At 42.0% G+C, this 18841-nt stretch overlaps 1 protein-coding gene across 8 annotated transcripts in view; it reads left to right on the top strand.

The window, feature by feature from the left end:
• Positions 1 to 18841, top strand: part of PRIMPOL (primase and DNA directed polymerase) — a 95270-nt gene that overhangs the window by 72865 nt on the left and 3564 nt on the right. For 6 of the 8 annotated variants that reach the window (XM_040966283.1, XM_040966280.1, XM_040966281.1 and 3 more), the window contains 5 exons: positions 3015 to 3302; positions 8587 to 8749; positions 11325 to 11413; positions 15718 to 15807; positions 15887 to 15995. In XM_040966283.1, coding sequence (XP_040822217.1) covers positions 3015 to 3302; positions 8587 to 8749; positions 11325 to 11413; positions 15718 to 15807; positions 15887 to 15995 — 739 coding nt within the window. The remainder of the gene's footprint in view (positions 1 to 3014; positions 3303 to 8586; positions 8750 to 11324; positions 11414 to 15717; positions 15808 to 15886; positions 15996 to 18841) is intronic. The other 2 variants (XM_040966284.1, XM_040966286.1) reach the window with 2 other exon arrangements.

Below are 18841 nucleotides of genomic sequence, written 5' to 3' on the forward strand. Positions count from 1 at the left end.
CTTACTGTCTGGACAATCAGATGTAATTTGAAGTTTCCAGGAAAATTAACTTTGTCAGGTGTGTCTATATGTGTGTAATACTTTCCTGTCATTTAAGGTATCACAGTTTTTTCTCACTCAGAGTTTACCTTCTCTATTGTTCTAGAAATAATGATGTCTGGATATCATTGGATCAAATGATTTTGCTTTCATTTTTGCTTTGAGTGTTTTACAAGAAATTGCATTGGTTTCTTTAGGTAGGGGAATAATTAAGGCTGTGGTTTGAGTTCCCAAGCCTTTCTGGTAAATGAAGTAACATATCCAGACCATAACATTTCCAGAGATTAAACAAATTTTGTAGTATTGCATTTTACCAAAGTTGTCATAAAGGAATGCAGCTTAATAGCCAAATTGTCACTTGATTTTGTGGCATAGGTTGTGTATAAATTTAAAGAAGCTCTAGCTTACCATGCCAAATTTTCGTTTTTTAAGTTTTTAATTTTGGGGCCCAGTGCAGTAGCCTAAATTCCTTGCTTTGCACGTGCCTTGATCCCATATAGGCACCAGTTCATATCCCAGCTACTCCACTTCCCATCAAACTCCCTGCCTGTGGCCTGGGAAAGCCCTCAAGAACAACCCAAATCCGTGGACCCCTGGAGGAAGCTCCTGGCTCCTAGCTTCACATCAGCTTAGCTTTGGCCACTTGGGGAGTGAACCAGCAGAAAGAAGATCTATTTATCCTCCTCTGTGTATATGTGCCTTTCCAATAAAAAATTAATAAATCCTAAATAATTTTTAAGTTTTTTTTAAAGATTTATTTTTATTATTTTTTTATTGGAAAGGCAGATATACAGAGAGGAGAGACAGAGAGGAAGATCTTCCATCCGATGATTCACTCCCCAAGTGAGCGCAATGGCCGATACTTTGCCGATCCGAAGCCAGGAGCCTCTTCCGAGTCTCCCACGCGGGTGCAGGTTCCCAAAGCTTTGGGCCGTCCTCTGCTGCTTTCCAGGGCCACAGGCAGGGAGTTGGAAGGGAAGCGGGGCTGCCGGGATAGAACTGGCGCCCATATGGGATCCTGGGCGTGCAAGGCAAGGACCTTAACCACTTGCGCCACCACGCCGGGCCCAAAATGTTTAAGTTTTAAAAAATATGTATTTTTATTGGAAAGGCAGATAGAGGAGCGACATAGGAAGATCTTCTGTCCAATGGTTTACTCCCCTAGTAGTCGTAACAGCTGGTGCTATGCTGATCCAAATCCAGGAGCCAGGAGTCTCTTCCAGGTCTCCCACATGCGTGCAGGGTCCCAAGGCTTTGGGCCATCCTCGGCTGCTTTCCCAGGTCAAAAGCTGGGAGCTGGATGGGAAGCAGGGGCCACCAGGATTAGAACCGACACCCATATGGGATCCCCCTGCACGTTCAAGGCAAGGACTTTAGCTGCTATGCTATTGCACTGGTCCCTAATTTTAAGTTTACATTTTATGATACAGTTCCCCAGGGATTTCCTTTTCCTCCCTCCCTACTTTCCTCCCTGTCCCCATTGATTTTTCATGTATTACAATAGTATAGTCCTCAACCACAGTCTTAAGTTCATCATTCTGCTATTTAAGCGAATCCTGACATTGTAGGTATAGAAAATGGTAGAGTCCAGCATCCTATTGTCAGGATAATTTTACAATTTCACTGGGACTATACCAATTTTTCATGGCACAGATTGGACACCATAATTCTGAGCTTTCAGGATGCAAATGAAGTACAAAGTATACTTTGGTTATGGTTGTGGATTTGACCTCCAGGGCATAAACCATCCTATGACAAATCTTGAGGGGGGGGTCGTAGGAACAGTCACAGCCTGGCAGCTGTGGGAGGCAGAGTTCTCTGGGCATGGCTTGGCTGACAAAAGAGAATGAACCGCTAAGAGGTTTTCTACCATCTGGATGCCAGGTGGTTATGGTGGAGATTCTATTTCTCTCTTTTGGTTTGGAACTGTTTCCTTATGTAACCATTCTGTTCTTTTTTCATTAATAGCAAGGGCAATTCTACTCAGTTTTTATTACTAAAGTGGTGAAGACATGCAGTTAGCCTAGTGGTTTGGGCGCTGGTTGAGTCCCCCACCCCCCATTTCCCATGTTAGGGTAGCTTGCTTTGAGCCTTGCTCCACTCTCCTTTAGGGTTTCCTGCTAATGTACACCCTGAGAGCTAGCAGGTGACAGCTCAAGTGGTGGTCCCCATCACCCACATGCAAGATCTGGATTGAGTTCCTAGCTCTTGACTTCAGCACAGCTCAACTACAACTATTGTGGCATTTGGGGAGAAAACTAGTGGATCCGAATTCTCTTTGTCTCTCTGCCTGTCAAATAAAATCATCTTGCTTTTGTGGTGACATGTTGAGCTGTGCTGGCACACTTACAATGGCACACCATTGACACACCTCCAATTAGCCTTCCCTTCTAAAATGGTTTGTTTATAAACCTGTAACATGCTTCCATGCCAGTGTAAGTTCTAAAAAGATTGCTTAAGAGGGAAGAAACAGTAAGAGACATGTTACAGTTTATAACAAAATAATTTTAAAACCATAAATCAAAGGAAACTCTGAAACTCTGCCTGTGAAACTGTCATGTGCAGATTTTTAAAAGATTTATGTATTTTTATTGGAAAGGCAGATTTACAGAGAGGAGATGCAGAAAGAGATCTGTTTACTGGTTTAGGGTTAGGGGCTGCCCAAGTGGCTGTGGTCGAAGCTAAGCTGATCCGAAGCCAGGAGCTTCTTCTGGGTGTCCTGGCGCAGGTGCAGGTTCCCGAGGCTTTGGACCATCCTCCACTTCTTTCCCAGGGCATAAGCAGGGAGCTGCATAAGAAGTGGAGCATTAGGGATACGAACCAAGTGCGTAAGTGATCTCAGTGGATCCAAGGCAAGGATTTAGCAACTAGGCTGTTGTACCAAGCTTCCTTATGTGCTGATTTGAGTCTGAATCTTACATTTAACTGTCCAGGAAAGAAGAATTAAATTAACCGTACCACATTTTTTTCCTTAGGTAATTTTGTGAGAACAGTTTTGCAACCTGCTATTGACTCAATTGCCAGTGAAGATGATGGCAGCCTTCCAGAGACAATGAGCCGTGGATTTTCTCATTTGCCTGAGGTGCTGATAGAGCAAGGAAGTTCTTTCAACAAAATGTCCCCAGAGGCGGGCCTAAGAGAGAGTGGGACATTGAATTCCAGGAAACAAGACAGTCTGGGATCAGCTAAGCAAAGTGATCCTGATCTTTCATTTTTAGTTGTGAAGAATAACATGGGAGAGAAGCATCTTTTTGTAGATCTGGGTGAGTAACACTGACAGCTGTCGTGGACTGGCCTGGCCTCCTCTTGGATATGCCCATCCAGGCTGTCGCTGTGCACAGGATTCCCGCTGCTATCACAGGCCCCAGCGAAAGCCCAAGTCGCTAGCTGAACATGATTGGCCTGAGGAGGCTTTGGGCATCTACTAGTTTAGAGATCTTGTGGAAATCCTATGACCATGAGCATTAAGTTGGATACAAGAACTCACATAGCAAAGTCAAGCTGAGCTCTGTGGTAGATGCAGGCTTGTTGGTAAGAGCAGGGACCCTCAGGCTTGTTGCACAACCCAACTGGTGACTCCCTCAGCCCCACCAGGCTCTCTTTGCATCTGTTTGGTTTGGGTCTCTGGACCTGAGTGTATAGGAAACACTAGGCTGACAAGACTTTCTGTCCCTCAGTAGACAGCTCACTGAGGTCCCAGCCTGTGATCTGAAAAGCCAGAAGGAGCACTTGTGGCGTCAACCAGCCCTCCAGAGAGCTTCGGTTCATACAGGTTGAAGGGAAGTAGATTTAAACTGTTGGCAAGGTTTCCCTGCCAACAGAGATAGCAAGATTTGGGGATTGTTCCCAGTGTGTTGATATCTTTCTAGTGTCCCTGAAAATGAAGTGGCAGAATTTGGAATTGTAAGTCTGTTAAGTGAAGATGTGTCAGTTTGGGTAGGAACAATGATGAGTTATAAGTAGATTAGTGTCAGAGTTAACCTTGTTGCTGTAACAGAGAGACCGAGGCCAGGTACATGCATAAAGGAGTTTATTTAGCTCACATCTGTGAAGTGTGAAAGTCTGAGATTGGATGGTCTCCTTTGTCAGTCTCTGGTGCGAGCTTTCTAGTTGTATCATAAACTTGGCAAATGACGTCATGGGACGGAGAGAATGCAGCAGGCCTCGTCTTTAGAATCTGCACTTGACATTTGCCTGTTTCTGCAAGACCAGCATCAATTTCTTCTCTGTAGGGCCCCATGACCTAGCCACTGCTTGCCAGGTCCCCTACCTGTTAACACTGCTGTATTGAGAAATAAATTGAACGTGAATGGTGGGGGGGCAAACCACATCCAAAGCATGGCAAGGAGCGTTCTTCCCAAGGAATACCTCGTTAGCAGAAGGTGGGAATCCAGGCTGAGCAGCCTATAATCAGATAAGGACAGTATATAGCAGAAAGAGCAACGCTACCTGGTCAATGCGCTCCACCTCTCACTACTCTTGAACTCCCCAAGCAGAATACCCAACTTGTGGCTGTTTTATCCTTGAAGTCATATTCCTAGGCTAGAAATATCAGGAAAACGGTAAGAAAATCCATCTGATATTCTCGAAAGAAATATTTTAACAGTATACCTCTGTTTAATTATATACTAAAAGAAGATGAGGAAGTTTTTTTCCTGAACCTATTTGAAAGGCTTAGGAATTTAATAATGCATGCACATTTTTATTGTATTTTTTAAGCTGTATCCTACCGTAGGTCTATGGTATGTTTTGAAATCGGGTATTGTCATGCCTCCGGCTTTGTTCTTCTTGCTCAAGAGAGCTTTAGCTATTTGAGGACTTTTGTGTTTTCATGTTAATTTTGAGATTTTTTTCCCCCCTAATTCTATGAATGATGATGTTTTCATGGGGACTGCATTTAAATCTGTAAATCACTTTGGATAATATGAACATATTAAGTATTATTCCATTCTTTTAAAAAATATTTATTTATTTTTATTGGAAAATCAAATATACAGAGAGGAGGTGAGACAAAAAGATCTTCCATCCATTGATTCATTCCCCAAGTGGTCACAACTACTAGAGCAATTGCTTTTTTGTGGAAAAAGCGCATGAAGGATGAGGACTTCAGCCACTAGGCTACAGTGCAGGGCCCGGCTGATCCTTTTAATGTTGGATTCACTTTAATAATATTTTATCCAAAATGTTTGCATCTATATTCGTCAGAGATGGGTCAATAATTGTCCTTTCCCCTTCCCATCCTCCTTCCCCTCACATGTGGTTGTCATTTTATACTTCTCTGGTTTTGGTATCCAGACAATTCTAGCCTTATAGGGTAACTTTGGTAGAGTGTTCTCCCAACCTTGTGGAAGCAGTTGGGGAGTAGTGCTGATTTTCGCTGTAACATTTAGGTAGAACAGCAGCAGTGAAGCCATCTGGCTCTAGGACTTCTGTTAAAGACCTTCTATTACTAATTCAATTTCATTGCTGTTATTTGATCTGTTCAGGCTTTCTGTATGCACAGTTCAATTTGAGTAGTTTATAGTTCCCAGAAATTTACCCATTTCTGGATAGATTTCCAATTTGTTCCTAATGATTCCTTTTAATTCTGTGGTATCATAGAATAACATTTTTTTCACCTTTGAATTTATTCATGGTAGCATTAAATAATGTCTTTGGCACCTCAATTTATTTTTTGTGCTCTTGTTTTCTTGGTTACTATTGCAGAAGTTAGTGGGATTTTGTCATCTCAAAAATTATTTTTTTATATTTTTTCTTGGATTTACATTTTTGCTCTGTTATTTCTGTTAACATTGAAATTATTTTGTTTTTTTTTAAAGATTTATTTTTATTATTTTTTTATTGGAAAGGCGGATATACAGAGAGGAGAGACAGAGAGGAAGATCTTCCGTCCGATGATTCACTCCCCAAGTGAGCACAACGGGCCGATGCTATGCCGATCCCAAGCCAGGAGCCTCTTCCAGGTCTGCCATGCGGGTGCAGGGCCCCAAAGCTTTGGGCTGTCCTCGACTGCTTTCCCAGGCCACAGGCAGGGAGCTGGAAGGGAAGCGGGGCTGCCGGGATTAGAACCGGCGCCCATATGGGATCCCGGGCGTGCAAGGCGAGGACCTTTAACCACTTGCGCCACCGCGCCGGGCCCAACATTGAAATTATTTTGTTCCTTCCCAATTTCTTGAGATACATCAGTAGTTTCTTTTATCTGTTTTTTAATGTAAGCTCTTACTGCTGTAAAGTTAAATGTTAGTATTGTTTCTTGCTATGTCCTTTAAGTTTTATTTTGTTTAAGTTTGTGGTATTTATACTTTTATTCATTTCAAGAAATTATAAAATTTCACTTTTTCTTTTAGGCATGGTGCTCAGTCTTCATGTATTATAGTTCCTAAAATTATTTTTGCTATTTCTACTTTTGTTTCATTATAATCAAGGTTTTATGAGCTTGATTTTTTTGAGACTTGTTTTGAGGCATAGTGTGTGGTTGATTTTTGAGAATCTTATATGTATTCATGGGAAGAATGTGTATTCTGAAGCTGTTGGAAGAAATGTTCTGTTAATGTCATTAGGTCAGATTGGCTTATTGTATGGTTTATTATTAATTTACAAAGAGCCAGATGAACTCTCTTCTGAGTCATTCTACCCCAAGATGGATTGTACAGCCCAACACCAAGTTACGCAATGCAATCCAGCGCATATGGCATTGTCCTACTCCTCACACAGCTGGAGTCCTGCTACTCGTTGTCTGCCTAGCATGGGGGAGACGTGAAGGCACCCAGGCCAACTAAAGCTAGGCAGTACCTGAGTTTAACAGCCACAGGGCTCTGCACTGGTGGTCTCTGTTTAAAACTCGGGGTGATGCAGGCCAAAATATTGTTCTGTCTTTTCAGAGCAGGGCTCTCTGCCAGACGTCAGGTAGCATCTAGAGGCTTTGTCTTTAAGTACAAATCTGATCAGAGTAGCTTTGGAGTTTGTGAGTTTGTGTGTGTGTGTGTGCTCTGTGTGTCAACACAGCAAGCCCAGTGCTAAGGTTCAAGACAGGGTCCTAAGCTCACTCTCCCATCCAACTCCCCAGTGGCTGGAATCTTGGTGTACTTGGCTGCTGGAGGGTGAAGGATGGGGGTGGATGCAGTCCCTTGGCTGCCTGGCAAAAGGGGCTCAGTCTATCTGGGGGCAGGGAAGAGGAGCCTTGTCCTGTGCCAGATTGCAGCATAGCAGGCTGGGTGCTGCAGTGTAAGTGTAAAGTCTGGATCTCTCCAGAAGTGGGAGGGTCACTGCTTATCATGAAGGGAAAGGTGGTTCAGGCAGCTCTCCTGTATAATAATATATATAACAGTGTCTGTTATAATAAAACCAAGCAGTCTGAACTCTCACCTGGCTTCCTTAGTTCTGGTGAAGCTTTGGTTATGAAATAGCTGAGAAAACTGGTGTCTCTTGCCCCACCTCTTGCAAAAGGAATTCCAAATGCATTATTGAAATATAACATTCATCTAGAAAAAGTTATTTCTATTTTAACTGGATCAGTGAGTTCATAGCAAGTGAACACACCTTGTCATCACATCACCCAAGAGAAGTGACCATGAGTATGTAACGTTCTCTATGCCACTTTTTTTTTTTTTTTTTTTTTTTATTGGAAAGGCGGATATACAGAGAGGAGAGACAAGAGGAAGATCTTCTGTCCGATGATTCACTCCCCAAGTGAGCGCAACGGTCGATGCTATGCCGATCCCAAGCCAGGAGCCTCTTCTGGGTCTCCCACGCGGGAGCAGGGTCCCAAAGCTTTGGGCCGTCCTCGACTGCTTTCCCAGGCCACAAGCAGGGAGCTGGAAGGGAAGCGGGGCTGCCGGGATAGAACCGGCGCCCATATGGGATCCCGGGCGTGCAAGGCGAGGACCTTGCCACTGCGCCACCGCGCCGGGCCCCTCTATGCCACTTTTGATCTGAATCCATACGCTCTTCCAACAGCACACGACTGTTCTGTCTAATGTGCTGGATTAATTTTGTCTGTTTTTTAACTTCATAAGGCTGAAACCACGTTGTATGTGTTCACTCCCCAAGTGGCCAGGAGTTTCTTCTGGGTCTTTCACAAGGGTGTAGAGTCCCAGGCTTTGGGTCATCCTCTGCTGCTTTCCCAGGCCACAAGCAGGGAGCAGGATGGGAAGTGAACAACTGGGACACAAAAGCTGGTGCTCGAATGGGATCCTAGAAAATGCAAGGCGAGGATTTAGCCACTAGGCTACCATGCCAGGCAATTTCCGTTTTTTATTGTTAATAACTTCTATTCAACTTTTCCATTTGTTTTCAATGGGATTGTTGCTGGAAAACAACCTAGCTTGTTATTTCCGGATGTGGCATTCTTCCATGCCAGCTCTAGTTCATCTTAATTATGTTTTGGTCTAATTTTGCTTACAGCTGGACCAGAATTCCTCAAAAGGTTCATGGAAAATCAAACTGAACGATACAGTTATTTGGCAGTTATTGAAATCCTTGCATGTAAGGGATTTTCAGAACAATAGAGATGGTGTGGCTTTCATGCATGTTACTTTTTTAACACAGGAGTTTATACAAGAAATAGAAACTTTCGGCTGTATAAGTCATCAAAACTGGGAAAACACGTGGCTTTGGAAATTGCTGAAGATAACAAATTTTTTCCTAAGCAATCAAAAGCTATTTCTGAAGAGTACCAGTATTTCCTGTCGTCTTTGGTGTGCAATGTCAGGTATGTGGTTCCAGAATTAAAATATTGTATACTCCTGACAATTTATTACGCCATAAATGGCATTGTACATTCCTCAAAGGTGAGTTGTGTAAATTCACTGTACCTCACGAAAATGATACTTGATTCTCAAAATTCTTTTTTCCTAAGTGATATTTTATAACTATTTGGTTGTTATCTTTTTATGATTGTGCATATTTTTTCAGTTTTTCTTAAATTCTTATTCTACAATGAATAATTATATTTGGAAATGTTAATTCTCATTTTCTATACTTACATTTATGTAGCTTTCTGCAGAAATACTTCTTGAGATCATTATGCTTATGTTACCTATTTTTTTAAGATTGACTTTTATTTGAAAAAGAAAGTTACAGAGAGAAGGATAGACAGATGGGGGAGAGAGAAGAAGAGAATTCTGTATCCCCTGGTTCTGAATTGGCTGGAGCTGGACTGGTATAAAGCTGGAAGCCAGGAGTTTCTTCCAGGTCTCCCATGTAGGTTCAGGGTGCCAGGACTTAAGTCATCCTCTTCTGTTTTCCCAGGCCAGAAACAGGGAGTTTGTGGTAAGTGGAGCAGCAAGGACTGTAACTGGTGTCCATTACGGAAGAAGATGGCACCATAGGTAGAGGCTTAGCCTATGGGGTCACAGTCCCTGCCCCATGTTACCTATTTTTTCTGTTCAACATTGTATTATGAATATTTGCCAAATGAATCCATTTGCCAGAGCCAGCACGGGGTGCAGTGGTTAAGCCATTACCCGCAGTGCTGCATCTCCTAGGCTACCCCACTTCTGATGCAGCTCCCTGCTCATGTGTTGCCTGGGAGATGTGGATGGAGTTCTTCTGGTTTGGCCTGAGCCAGCCCAGCTATTAGGGCCTTTTGGGAAATGAACTGGCAGCTAGAGGATTTCTCTCTCTTCTGTCTTTCTTTCCCTCTCTCTCTTAACTCTGCTTATAAAATAAACAAATATTTAAAAAGTAATTTTTCAGTAGTTGATTATAAATACAGCTTTTGATGTCTATATACGTTTCTGTTAACTGACATACTGTAATTTATTTTCAGCCCTCCTGTTGGACTTTTATGCTTCTGTATTTTGGTGTTTTGTAAAAGTCATTTTTAAACAGAAATATTTGTGTTCATTTCTTTTTTCTGGACTGACACTGTTATCTCAAAACTTGCTAAATATCAAATTACATTCCCATTAACTTGCTGCAACTCTTGTTTTAGCCTCACCTAGGTATTTCAAGGAAAAAAATCCTTAGAAATTAGTTTTATCAATAAATATTTAAAGTTTGCTGCCTGGGGAGCAGTGGTTTCAGTGCAGGAGTTGGTGTAGGCCGTTACCCCGGGAGGGTGGCCAGGGGGATTGCCCTGACTGGAAGTCCTTCACTAACCTGTCTTGGAAGAAAGGTGAAATTCGTTAGTATTTTTGCTTTTAAGGTAAACATCATAGAATTTAAAAAGCTAAAGCTGAACACATAAACCATTGGCAACAGTGCCCAGCACATTATGAATCAGTACATGTTGATAAGTACTAGTAATAAACCTGGAATTCTAGAAGCGGCATAACAGTTGTATTAAAAGGAAAAGTGTGTTTCCTGCCATTTCAATGTTGATCTTGCAGATATAGAGGTTCTTCTACTGAATTGCCTTGCCTCTCTTGTGTATCTAAGCATAAACCACGTATTTTATTTCCAGAAGCAAAGGTTCAATTCTCTAATTATACTGTGCCTCTCCTTTGTTTCTTTTAATCAATTTCCTCCTTTTTTTCTTTATAGTTTCCTCTTATTCACACTGTTAGGATTGTAACAACAATTTCAAAGGCTCCTTATATTTGCAGATAAGAACCATAGTTCGCTTTGCAAATACCAACAATATCCAGGGTTGGGCCAAGCTGAAGGTGGGAGCCAGAGACTGAACTGGGATTTCCAGAAGATGGCAAGATCCCAGATACTTGAGCTATCTCTGTTACCTGCGCAGATGCTCACATGCAGGAAGCTGGGGTCAGATGCAGAGCCGGGACTCAAATCCAGGCTGTAATATGTGGTACAAATGCCAAAACTGACATCTTAACTGCTAGATCAAATGTTCTCCCCAAGGAAAAATGTCTTGTTTGTATTTAAGATTTTTTATTATTATTATTGCAAAGGCAGATAGAGGAGCTACAAAAAGATCTTGCATTCATTGGTTCACCCCCCAAGTGGCCACAAAGCTGGAACTGAGTCAATCTGAAGCCAGGAGCCCAGAGCTTCCTCTGGGTCTCCCATGTGGGTGCAGAGTCCCAAGGATTTGGGCCGTCCTCAGCTGCTTTCCCAGGTCACAAGCAGGGAGCTGGATGGGAAGTGGAGCAGCTGGGACACAGGTGCCCATATGGGATCCTGGCGCATGCAAGGTGAAGACTTTTACCACTAAGCTACTGTGCCAGACGCCAAAGAAAATATTTTAAACACTGCCCATCTTATTCTTTTAAAAAATTTATTTTCTTTAACAAATCAGTAGGACTGGCGTTTTGTGGGGAAATGAGGCATAGATTTAGATGCCTGTTCTAATACAATTTTTCATGTATTTTCTTTTTCAGATTCTCAGATACTTTACGAATCCTTACATGTGAAGCAACTCAGGATAACAGAAAGCGACCGGAGCATTTTAATAATACCAGCATTTCAGGTGATTTTAAAAATAATTTCCTATTTTAATTTAAGGATTAGGGGCCTGGCGTGATAGCCTAGCAGCTATATAGTGCTCACACTGAATATGCTGGGATCCCACATGGGCACCAGTTTTATTCTGGCAGCCCCGCTTCCCATCCAGCTCTCTGCTTGTGGCCTGGGAAAGCAGTCGAGGACGGCCCCAGGTCTTGGGACCCTGCACCCGTGTGGGAGACCCGGAAGAAGCTCTGGAATGCTGGCTTCGGATTGGCTCGGCTCTGGTCATTGCGGCCACTTGGGGAAGTGAACCATAGGACGGAAGACCTTCTCTGTCTCTCCTCCTCTCTTTATATCTGCCCTTCCAATAAAAAAACAAAAGAATCTTTTTTAAAAATTGTAAGGGCTAGAAACCCATTTTACCTTAAACATTAGATCTTGTATTCATCTCCATTGATTGTTGGAATTTACTTTTATATTTCAAGCAGAAAGAGTGTTTAAAGATTTTTATTAAAGTACTTAGTAGTTTTCATATTTGTGTGTTTCAAAACAGTACAGAATACTGTAGTTTTTTTTTTTTTAATAAGCATGTATGAAAATAAAGGCTAAACATTCTCTTCACCTCTTTGTCCACAATCCAGGATGGCCATCTCCTGCAACAATTTGCTACTTAATCCTGTAGCACACTTCCTTTATTTCCATCACAGAGATACCTTTCTCGTGCTTTTGGTATGACTCTATTAGAATTTCTGAATATATTATAATTATTTTGGATCTATTTGAATATTAGAGACTATTTTTGGTATGACTGTTAGAATTTACCCAATCTTGTCCTGAAGAACATACAGTTTTTATTTATTTTTATTAGTGAGATATACAGAGAGGAGGAGAAACAAAGATCTGTCTGCTGGTTCACTCTCCAAGTGGCCACAACAGCCAGAGCTGAACCAATCTGAAGCTAGGAGCATGGAGCTTTCTGGTCTCCCACACAGGTGCAGCGACCCAAGGCTTTGGGCCATCCCTGACTGCTTCCCCAGGCCACAAGCAGGGAGCTGGATGGGAACTGGGAATGCTGGGATTAGAACCAGCGCCCATGTGGGATCCCAGTGTGTGCAAGGTGAAGACTTTAGCCACTAGGTTATTCTGCCTTGCCCAAACCTATAGGTTTTAATCCTAAGCTTCCTTATATAAGCCCTCCAGTAAACATTTTTATTGAAATATTTTGGTATATTATTTTACTGTAAGTAGTAAAACAAAATGTGCAATACTATTGGATTGGTGACATACTGTGAAATATCTGTAGATATTAAATTAAAATGTTTGAAACTAATATATGTAAAACATCTATTTACAATGTTAAAAAATTGTTACAAAAATGATATGTATTATAGGATCACAACTTAGATTTGTGTAACTGTTCTGTAGAGTTACCAGTTTATTATGGTATGTGATTTTAAAAACAATGGTAAAACATGTGAAAGTAAGTATGGCCAGCTGTTCTGTGCGGTCATTTACGTTGCATCTTGGAATGTGCATATCCCATTGTGGAATGCTGGCTTGAGTTCTTGCTATGCCTTCTGATCCAGCTTCCTCCCGATGCTGCGTATCCTAGGCAGCCAGTGATGATTCAGTACCTGGGTCCTTTGGGAGACCTCTAGGTGGCTCCTGGCTCCTGCTTCAGCCTGGCCCAGACCCAGTTGTAGGCATTTGGGGAATGAGCCAAGAAATGGAAAATCCTACTCTTCTTGCTCTCTCCCATTCCCTTTCAAATAAGATAGTGAGAAATTATTAAGAAAAAGGAAGTATGCAAAATGTGTGTGTGTGTGTGTATATATATATATATATACACACACATACTTGAAGCATGTTAAAATTATTATGTAAAATTCCAGATTATTTGGTTACTTTAGTATTGCATTAAGAGTAGCCATTGATTCTTAACTGGAATTGGGGTAAGCTTCCTCAATCCGGCTTCGTTGGTTGCAGATTCTGACTTCCCAGTTAACCTTCTGTCACTTGCCCTGCAAAACTTTCCTGCAAGGTTAAGATGGCTATGTGAATGACATCTTCACATTTCCTTGAGGAAAGGTATAATGAAGCATTCCCATGCACGGAATTCTTTCCCGTCGTTGGCTTCCAGGCATGGATGGGCCTTACATGGATCTGACTAAAACATATATGCCACCCCTCATTTTAGCCACAGCTAAGAAACTCCAAATAGACGGCAGCTGACTGGGATTAATTACATAGGTGCTGTCTGAGCTGTGGGAGTGGGTTCTTGGTAGACAGGTCATATTCTCTCAGTTGTTAATACCACATCACTTTCAGCTTTTTAAACAAATGTATTCATTTTTACTTAGTTGAAAGAGGTCTTTTATCTACTAATGCACTCCCCAAATGCTTGCAACAACTGGGGCTGGGCCAAGCTCAAGTTGGGAACCTGGAGCTCCTCTGGCTCTTGTACATGGAAGACAGGGACCCGGGCTAGCAGAACCATCCCCTGCTGCCCTCTGGTGTGCGTATTAGCGGGAAGCTGGAGTCAGGAATGGACCCTGGCACTGTAATGTGGAATATGGGCTCAGTGCTGCACCAAAAGCCTGAGCTTGTTCACACCTTTAATTCCCACAGAGGAGCTCCTCCTGCTGTTGCAGCCAAAGCACATTCAGTTCACACAAGTTGACCTGCCAGGCAGACAGTAGTCAGAGAAGAGCTGTAACTGCTCATCATAGCCGCACGCATACACACTGCCTGCATAACATTTTCTTATGCATTTATTTCTTCTCGTTCAACATTTTGACATTGATATGGAACTCATTTCTGCATTCACATATTTCCTATAATTTCTCTGGGTATTATTTTTATGTGGGAAATGGAAACTTCATTTTAAGAGAACTGAGCATTTCTGTCTTTAAATAAAGTCCAATTTAAGTTTTATTTATTTGAAAGACAAAGCAACATAGCTGGGAATGGTGGAGACCAAGATCTTCTCTTCACTGGTTTTACTCCTAAATGTACAACATTGAGATCTGGGCCGGGCCAAAGCCAGAGGTCAGGAACTCCATCCTTGTCTCCCCCAGGGGTGGCAGCAGCCTGCATGCGTAGGGGATTTTCTGCCTTCCCAGGCACGTGAGCAGGAAGCTGGGTTGGAAGCAGAGCAGCTAGGACTTGAACAAGCACTCCAAGATAAGTGGCTGGTCCCTAAAGTGTCTTCAAACTCAACTTGCTTGCTGTGAGTGTGCCACAATGCAGATGACTTAAAAGAAATTTTAGAGCCCTGGCACAGTAGCCTAACAACTGAAGTCCTAGCCCTGCTTGTGCCAGGATCCTGTATGGGTGCCGGTTCTAATCCCAGCAGTCCTACTTCCCATCCAGCTCCCTACTTGTGGCCTGGGGAAGCAGTCTAGGACAGCCCAAGGCCTTGGGAAACCTGGATGAAGCTCCTGGCTTCGGATCAGCACAGCTCTGGCCTTTGTGGTCACTTGGGGAGTGAATCATCAGACATAAGATCTTCCTTTGTCTCTTCCTCTCTGTAAATCTGACTTTCCAATAAAAAGAAAAATAAGCCTTTAAAAAAATTTTTTTAATTAAACATTATTTCAGTAGAGTTAGGTACAAATATAATTTGTACCCTCTTAAGTCCACAGGGAACATCCATAGCAATGTTTGAGTTCTGGAATCACTGGAGAAACATGGAGACAGCTAAGAGGCTGTTAGAATGGGAGGATTAGGGCTTAGATTAGGTGACTGTGGGAGTGTACACAGAAGCTTGGACATGTTTTATGTTGGGTACTATCAGGGACAACTGTGACAGTTAATAACTGCCAGCTAGAGGGGAGACTAAAGCTGTAGTAAATGTACAGCCACAGAAGTCCACTGTTGGGTTAGCCACTCTGGAGGGGCACTTGGCGGTTTTTGTGGTTTGCAAAATGTTTAGACATAATTACAGAGTGCTCTTGTTTTTGTCATGAATCCTCACGACCACAGAGTGGCCTTAACTGACACTGAAGTCATTCTGGTTCACCAGGAGGTTGGCTCATTACGACATCAAGCACTTGGATGTGAGGGGCCCTCTTATTCTTTGTCAGAATGAAGGAAGCAGTGAAAATAATCTCAATTGTTTTGCCATGAAAATTCACTAACACTGGACCTAAATGAGAAGTTTTAGTTTTACCTACTTCCTTGTACTGTAACAAGAACCTGTGAACTGAGAATTGCATAAGGAGAAAAAAAAAGTGAAAGTTTGCAAGTATACTAAACAGCAATTTAATTTTAACTTCTCCCTTTTCAGTTGTTATAATTTTTACATAATTCTTTTGTCTTTTGCAGTAGAAACCCTCGAAGGTTTTCAGTCTTCACCCTACCCTGAAGTCGATCGGTTTGTTCTTTCCTTGGTGACTAAAAATGACATTAAAGGAGGTAATGCTTATCTCAGTTTTGAGTAACTGTTACATGATTCAGACTCATCATATCTTTAGAAACATTCTGTGTATCTTAGGAATCAGACGGTGGAGCTACTTTTCCTCAGAAGAATTACTGGTTTATGATATTTTCAAATATCGCTGGTGTGAAAATATTGGAAGAGCCCACAAGAGCAATAACATCATGTGAGTAACATTGTTTTTCAAGGCCTTGTGTTTAAGTGTGCACAACTTTTTAACAAAATTGTACTGCAGTTAAGTTTGGTTAAGGGGTTTTAATATTCAAAGATACCACACTGCTTTGAATATATGTCAGCTTTATTTGTACTCCATTTGATAAAATTCTCTTGTCCTGAGAAGAGGTTGGGAACTAGGGCAAAAGCATCAGATGGGGACAGATAGGGACAGAGGATCTGTCCCCCCTCTACTGTAGCCTGTGTGTCCCAGGCACCTTATGGACTCTACACTGAAATGGGCAGGTGGGGGCGGGAGGAGCAGCCGCCTCTGAGTGCCGCAGAGCTGTAGGTTCCTCAGCCTACACCGTGCGACTGGAGGCCTCTCAGGTTCCTGGATGCTTGGCGCAAACATCAGACCCGCTTTCAAAGAACTTACAGATGCTCTGGCAAAACCAGCAGAAGAAAGGATGCAGTAAAGCTAGACATATTTTAAATAAGAGAATGAGGACAAAACAGAAATCTGGTAGCTATCAATTGCAAAATAGTTAATTTGTTGTATTTCATATTTAAAGTCAAGGTGGATACTCTTAGCATGCATGCCGGAAATGGAAAAATCATGGAGCATTTGCTGAAAACTCAGTACTGTGCTTGATATCCTTAACTCACTAGTTTTTTTGGGTTTTGTTTTGCTTTTGAATGGAATTCTCAGGAGCTGGTGGTGGTGCCCAGCACATTGAGCTGCAGCTGGTGATGCTGGCATCCTATCTTCTGCTGCCTTCCCAGGCTTATTAGCAGGAAACTGGATCAGAAGCCGAGACTTGAACTGGCACTCTGATACAGATGTCGGCATCAGGAGCAGTGGCGTAATGCAAACTGTACATCTGTCTGTTAGTTACACAGTATGGGTGACATTTCCAGGAAACATCTCAAAATCCTAGATTCAAGGTTTATTTACCATATGCCATTTTAAAGGTAGAAACACCTTTTATAACATATTGTGTATGAATAAGGACCCTCCAGAGTTCATGAATTTTCATGGTTTATGGTGTTCCTGGTATCTTAAATAATTTTTTACACTTGCTCTGAAGCAACAAGAAATATCTAAGAGTTTTGTTAATGAAAAAGTTACTCTCAAACAGCCTATAAATGTCTGTTTTAACAGTATGTTTGAAAAAGAATATTCAGAAGTCAGGAGGAAATATCTTTATGTTAAGTGCTATGACTTATCAGTGGGGGATGTATGTTCTTTTTGCCTTTGTGTGATCACAGACTGGACACCACCAAACCACCTCATTTGGTTTCCACATTGATATTGGTAGAACTTTCTCATAACCACCACAAAGAACCCAGTTCTACGGATAGGACATTATCAGACGCAATGAAGTACAATGTCATGTTAAGCCTCTGCAGAGCAAACAGGTAGCTTTAACAGGAGCTGGCATTGTGCAACAGTGGGTTAAGCCACCACATGCTTGCTCTGCTCGTATCGCATGGTAGATTGTCTGTTCCAGTTCCTTGTTAGTAACATCTGGGAAGGCAGCAGCAGATGGCACAAATACCTAGGCCCCTGCCATCCACATGGACGACCCACATGGACGACCTGGTTCACCCGTAACAGCTGTGGCTGTTGGGAGAGAGAACCAGTGAATGGAAGATTTCTCTTCTTTTTTTTTTTTTTAAGAATGTTTGCCAACTATCAAGTGTTAGTATGTTTCCTGTAAGGATTATAGTAAAGTGTGCTAGCTTCAACAGCACATACACTAAAATTGGAACGAAGATTGCAAGTATGTTTCCTACTCTGTCCCCAGGACACTTCAGTATGTAGTCTGCAGCATTCACCAGCAAGTCCATCACTGGAATGTTGACCAGGTTAGATCAACCTGCCTTTTCCACGCCAGGGTACATACCCTGGTCCTCCCCTCCCTTCACCCTCCCCTCCACCTAGCACATGGAATATTAGGCACTTTGTCTTCTGGGAGATGTGGGAAGAACTACTTCATCAGATTTGACAAGATTTTGGTTTTAATGATTCTTATAGGATTATTTAGGCTTTCTGTTACTTTTAAAATTTGCTTAGGCACTTTGTCTTTTATCATAATTTTCAAAGTTACTGGCCAAAGATGCTAATGATATTCTTCTTATACATTGCATTCAGTAACATTTGTAACATTGGCTTACTTTGGCTTTTAAAAAAAAATTTACTGGAAAGGCAGATTTACAGAGAAAAGAGACAGACATATTCCATTCACTGCTTTACCCCGCAAAAGGCCACAACAGCCTCAGCTGAGCCTATTCAAAGCCAGGAGCTTCCTCAGGTCTCCCATGTGGGTGCAGGGGCCCAAGGCTTTGGGCTGTCCTCCACTGCTTTCCCAGGCCACAAGAAGGGAAGTGGAGCAGCCAGGATATGAATAGCACCCTAGTAGCTGGTGCTTGTAGGCAGAGGATTAGCCAGTCGAGCCATTGCATTGGTCTCTCTTCCTTTGGGATTTGCTCTCCATTTCTTTTGTTTTTTAAGCAGGCTTGCTTCATTTTTCTTACACCGTTTTTCTTTTGTAATCTAAGTGTTTAAGACTATAAATTTCCTTCTCAGGATCACTTTGTCTGCATTTCATATATTGTAATACATATTTTCAGTGTCATCCAGGTCTAAAAATTTTCTAAATTTCTGCTTATTTGAGCTGTGGGGGTATTCAGACATGTTCTTAACTTTCAAACTAAGGGTTCCCAGTAGCTATCTTTTAGTTTTAAAATTTGATTTCAGGTGAAAGAATGTATTGTGAACTAAAACATACAATGAAGTCGTCATCTTTTGCTAGCCCAGAGTTTATTATTTAGTATTTTTTTAATAGAGTTGTT

The sequence above is a fragment of the Ochotona curzoniae genome, unplaced genomic scaffold, assembly GCF_017591425.1.
Source record: "Ochotona curzoniae isolate NIBS_2020 unplaced genomic scaffold, NIBS_Ocur_1.0 scaffold_4505, whole genome shotgun sequence".
In the NCBI taxonomy this organism is placed as follows: domain Eukaryota; kingdom Metazoa; phylum Chordata; class Mammalia; order Lagomorpha; family Ochotonidae; genus Ochotona; species Ochotona curzoniae.